We start from the raw sequence: 6000 nt of genomic DNA on the forward strand, positions 1-6000 counted from the left end.
TAAAGACAGTATTTGCGCTAATCTTAATATGTCGTTTTATATTCCAAGTATGTTTCTTTCTTGTTATATTCTAAGTTAAAACCACTTGCTCATGACGACCCCGTCAGCATAGGGGTGACGACGTTGTTTCTCTGTTTGTTGAGGTAGTAACGACGTCAGCTCCTTTTTAGCTGAGACTTCGAGTTGTTTTTATGATTTCGTCAGCTTTATAGGCGACGTCGTTGGATCAAAACTTTGTTGTATGCCTGTCAATTTTTAACGGCGTCAGCTTTCTTAGCTGATTCAATTCAATTTATATATTTGCCATATATCCGTCACTTTTATGAACAATGCCGTCAGCTTTTCTTTTAGCCGATTAATAACTTATTTTAAGATGTTTGCCATATACCCGTTACTTTATATATAGCATCGTCAGCTTCATTAGCTGTCACAGGTAGGTGACGGGTTCAGTATAACGTTCAATAAAGAGGACAAATCAGTACTTTGTTGCCCCTGTGCACTTTGTGTACTTAGTGATAAGGTCGTCTACTTAGTGGACTTAGCAATAAGGTCGTCCACTTTGTGAACTTAGCAATAAGGTTGTCCACTTTGTGGACTTAGCAATAAGGTCGTCCACTTTGTGGACTTAGGAATAGGGTCGTCCACCTTGCGGACTTAGGCGTAAGGTCGTCCACCTTGTGGACTTAGCCATGGGGCCGTCCACTTTGTGGACTTAGCCGTGAGGTCGTTCACTTTTGTGGTCCTAGACCTAAGGTCGTCTACTTTTGTGATCCTAGACATAAGGTTGTCTACTTTGTGAACTTAGTCATGGGGCCGTCCACTTTGTGGACTTAGCCATAAAGTTATCCACTTTGAGGACTTAGGCGTGAGGCCGTCCACTTTGTGGACTTAGCCATGGGGCCGTCCATTTTGTCGACTTAGTCAGGAGGTCGTCCACTTTGTGGACTTAGCAATAGGGTCGTCCATTTTGTGGACTTGGCCATAAGGTCGTCCACTTTGTGGACTTGGCAATAAGGTCGTCCACTTTGTGGACTTGGCCATAAGGTCGTCCACTTTGTGGTCTTGGCCATAAGGTCGTCCACTTTGTGGACTTGGCCATAAGGTCGTCCACTTTATGGACTTGCTGTTTCCTTGGAGACATAATAAGTTTACTAGTCGTTTCTGAATAAAACTCTTCTTATTATGATGAATGCATAAGTAGAACTTTGTTCGAAAAAGGATAAACTTTCAGCCCTTTGAGCTTAAAACATATAGTAGATAGGAATAAATTAGGACAGATAATTAAAAAAAGTAAACTGGCAATGAGGAGTAGTGTTCTGCTTGCTATCTTTTACTGGTAGTATTTTCTGAGATGCTCGGCGTTCCATGGGTGTCGTAGCCTCTGTCCGTCAAGCATTTCTAAGTGATAAGTGCCCTTTCTTAGCCATGATGTAATCTTGTAGGGTCCTTCCCAGTTTGGGCCAAGCTTCCCTTGTGCAGGATCTCTAGCAGCGCCCATCACTTTCCTTAAAACGAGGTCTTCGACTTTGAAGTCTCGGCGCTTGACTCGGGAGTTGTAGTGCTTGGCCATGAGGTCCTGGTATCGTGCAAGTCTCTGTTCAGCCATCGCCCTTACCTTGTCAACTAGATCCAGCCGTAAACGTAGCTCTTGGTCATTTCTTCCCTCGTCATATTTGCCCACCCTGTAACTCATGAGTCCTATTTCGGCCGGGATGACCGCTTCACTTCCGTATGTTAGCTGGAACGGAGTTTCCCCCGTCGGAGTCCTTACTGTCGTTCTGTACGCCCATAGTACATTGGGCAGCTCCTCAAGCCATATGCCTTTTGCCCCCTCGAGCCGAGTCTTGATGATTCGAAGCAAGGATCGGTTCGTGACTTCAACCTGCCCGTTTGCTTGAGGATGGGCTGGGGAGGAATAGTGGTTCTTGATTCCTAGCTCTGAGCAGAAGGTCCGGAAGGAGTTGTTGTCAAATTGTTTACCGTTGTCCGAGATCAAGACTCTTGGAATTCCGTACCTGCAAACAATGTTTTTCCATATGAAATTCCGTACATTCTTTTCAGTGATCGTGGCTAAGACTTCAGCTTCGACCCATTTGGTAAAGTAATCGATGCCGACGATGAGAAACTTCAGCTGCTTTGCTGCTATTGGGAATGGTCCCATGATATCCAATCCCCACAGGGCGAATGGCCAAGCGTGTAGCGCAAGAACTTTTTTCATATGCACGTACATGGTGGACAAAACAAGCTATGGATGAAGGTTGGGTTACCCCTTCAGCTTTTACTTCCTAAGGTCGTTAGCCTACGCGTGTATCCGGTAAGGTCGTCAGCCTACGCATGTCTCTGGTAAGGTCGTCAGCTTAGGACCTTTAGCTTTGACTCCGTCATCTTTTCTTCCTTCAGCCTAACGCCGTCAGGCATGAGGTGTAGCCACGGATGTCAAAAGGAGATGTTTTATTGACCAGAGCTGACGGGCTTGCTACTCCCGTCAGCCTTCTTAAGGTATTTGGCAACTCGTAAAATCACCCTCATCAAAGAGTATTAAAGCAACCACATCAATTTTTTCATTTTATAGATTTATTTTCACACTAAAAACTTACTTTTTTATTTTACACATCTAATTTTACAAAACACCCACATCAGTTCGTCTATTCTACACATCTTTTAATTAAATAATCAATTTTCTCACATTTTTTATTATTTCTCTAACTACCGAATATATATACGCGCATCTCTCTCTCTCTCTCTCTCTACCCATTTCTGTTTGTTTCTCTCTCTCTTTCTATACCCATCTCTCCCCTGAAAAACTCTCCCTCTCGATCAACTCTCCCTAGCTCCGATCCACTCCGATCCACAATCCACAATCCACAATCCATGAGCCACGAGCTCTGATCCAGTCAAGCACCGATCTGTGTTTGTGTATCTCTATTTTTTTTTTGAGCAAGTATATCTCTGTGTTGATTTGTCTGCGTGGATGTATTTGTGTGTGGGTGTGTTTGTGTGCATCTGAGGAAAAAGAAGAAGATGAGCAGTTAATTGAGTTTGTTGAGCACGAAGAAGAGAAAGAAAAAAATGAGTGAACAAAAATTAATAAAATAATGTATAAATGAGCTACAGGTTCCGTGTAAATATACACGGTTACTGTAGCTCGTGGATGGATTTGCACACTTTTGCATATTTTTACACCCACTAATGTGGGTATTTTTTTGCTCAAAATGTGTAAAATTGGTAGTTTCTTTTATTTTAGAAGATTTTAGAGGGACTGATGTGGTTGCTCTAGCATCAATACATGTAAAGTATTGCAAAACATAAAAAATAACTGATTTTACGCATTTTGAATAAAAAAACATTTACATCAGTGAGTATAAAATTGTGTTTAAATGCACAAGAGTTACAATAATTGTGTATATATGCACATTTACAGTAGCTCATGCATTTAATATTTTAATAATTTATAATTCACTCCTTTTTTCTCTCTCTTCTCTATCTGCAAAACTAGCGCATTCTCTCCCTCATCATGTTCTTTTTCCTCTGATACACACTCCCACAGACACAAAATCAAAAATCAACTACAAAAATCAAAAGTCAACACTGGAACAAAAACGTTGGATCAATGATCGGTGATTGTGGATCGTGGATCAGAGAGGCAATTTGGATCAATGATGTGGATCGTCGTTGCTGCATGTGGATCAGTGCTTCTGGGTTTTAATGGTTGTGGTGCTTGTGATAGAGTGTTGACAGAAATCGGTGGATTAGAGAGGTGTTTATCACCGTTGCCATTGCCGCCGCTACATGTGGATCGGCACATTTGGGTTTTGATGGTTGTGGTGCTTTATGATGGAGTGTTGATGAAGATCGATGGATTGGAGAGGTGTTCATCACCATCACCATTGTCACCGCTACATGTGGATCGGTGTTTCTGTGTTTTGATAATTGTGGTGCTTGTGATGGAGTGTTGACGGAGATCAGTGGACTAGAGAGGTGTTCTGGGTTTTGATGGTGATGTTGATTTGACCGTGAGAGAAAGAAGAAGAAAAAGATAGAGGAAACGACAGAGTGAGATAAGGAAAAAGAAAGAAGAAGAAAGAAAATGAAGGATAGGAAAAAGAAACAAGACATAAAATAATATTCAAAAAAGAATATAAAAATATTATTTATATAAAATATAGTGTATAATAGATGGACTGATGTAGATGTTTTGTAAAAATAAGGGTGTAAAATAGAAAAAATAGCTTTTTTGTGCAAAATATATGATAAGTTTGCATCCACTAATGTGGATGCTCTAAGTCACGCTCTAATGTGGTTGATTTTAAATTGGTTCATTTTAATTAATATTTAAAGAAGAAAAAAACCAAATTAAAAAACATGTTATGCTGATGTGAATTTTTTTTTTTTTTGGGATTTTGATGCTTAAATGGCAACATAAATAAGCAGGGAAATCCAATTACTTAGGATTGTTGTTTTATTAATAAATATTTTTAATTCTTTAATCTAATGTAGTCTATTTAAAAGGAGCATAAAATGATGATTCTTTTTTTTTATATAATTTAATAATTACAATTACAAAGGGATTTGAATAGTAGATGTCAAATTTGGAAATACAAGTAAGTACTAGTTTATAAACTACAAAGTTTTTTTTTTCTTTTTTATACAAAAATGATGAAATTTTGATGCTATAAATTTGTAAACATTGCTACTTTGAATGAATAATTATTGTACATATTTTCAATAAAGCGAAAAAGTTAATGGATACTCTAGGAATATTGGTTTTAAAAAAAAAAATTTATAAACTTTTTATGGAACAATAAAATAGTAACTTTTTTTTATACAAATTTTTTCTATTTTCCATGTAGTGGTATCAAAACTTTCTAAAAATGAGTTATTAACAAATGCCTTAAAGGCTTAACCATGGAATAAAAATTTCTATAAGAAATAGATTCTTAAGTAAAAGGGAAAAGCTTGTGTGTGTTTTTAATGATGCATAATTATAACTAATAAGTTGAAAGAACGTTAATTATGTGATGTTAATCATGTTATTACTCATTTTCTTACTTTTTTTGCTGCATTGAGATGGGGGACGGGCATCGAATCCTAAACGCCCCTGTGCCAATTGAGGTGCCAACTGACTCAAGGGTCGTTGGCTTATTCCTTTTTCATATAATTCTTAATTCTTACTATTACGTATTTTCTATTTGTTTTAGAGCATCATATTAATATATACTAGAATTTGTACTTGCATTTTCTTCTTCTAAAAATGAGAAGTATATATAAGCATAATATTAGACCCTTCAAATTTAGCAGAGGTCAAACCATGGGAACAGCAACTCCAGAAAAACTTGAAAGTCAAAATTCTGTAATGCAGAATGAATTAATTATAAATTCTCGCGCGGGGTTGCTCAGTAAGTTCCAAAATTGGAATAAAATGTCAAGCCACATACTACCATCACCATGCATAAAGACAAATATATTTTCTGCCCTAAGCTTTATGGGCTTGGTCCCCGCCGTATAGGGTTTTTTTTTTTTTGGTTTTAAATAATAATAATAACAACAATATGCAACCGCATGAAGAGTGCTTATTTTGAGATGGAATTAGGGCTTATACCCTAGATATAATGGTTGATAAATAGGGATCAAGTGCAAGATAAACAAGCTTGCATGAGAAGAAGCCAACAATTTAATTGGTTAATCTTTCTCTCTTGTGTTGTGGTAAGTCAAAAAACCAATCCATGTTTGTTACTTTACAATTTTCATTATTAGTTATTTTATTATTATTTTTTGGATACTGTCATTATTATAGTTGTTTAATATTCAAACATGGTTACGTCAAGTGCCCTTGTAACAAATTAAATTCTAAATTAAGATAGAAAAACGTAGCTCTTACATATATATAAAATTGAAACCGACGAGGACAATGATATGTCACCTTTTTTTGCATGTGTTTAAGATGCCGGAGAAAGGAATAAAGGTAGGGGTAAAGACACGGTTTTTGACCAATGGATTGGC

The 6000-nt window shown here is 37.5% G+C and overlaps 1 protein-coding gene across 1 annotated transcript; it reads right to left on the reverse strand.

Annotated features, from left to right (window-relative positions):
• Positions 1–1330: 1330 nt before the first annotated feature.
• Positions 1331–2161, reverse strand: LOC142639981 (uncharacterized). The gene is made up of 2 exons (XM_075814101.1): positions 2016–2161; positions 1331–1778 (listed from the first exon to the last, which is right to left on the reverse strand). The coding sequence occupies exons 1-2, from the start codon at positions 2159–2161 to the stop codon at positions 1331–1333; spliced, it is 594 nt and encodes a 197-aa protein (XP_075670216.1).
• Positions 2162–6000: the final 3839 nt, after the last annotated feature.

The sequence above is a fragment of the Castanea sativa genome, chromosome 6 (assembly GCF_040712315.1).
Source record: "Castanea sativa cultivar Marrone di Chiusa Pesio chromosome 6, ASM4071231v1".
Taxonomy (NCBI): Eukaryota; Viridiplantae; Streptophyta; class Magnoliopsida; order Fagales; family Fagaceae; genus Castanea; species Castanea sativa.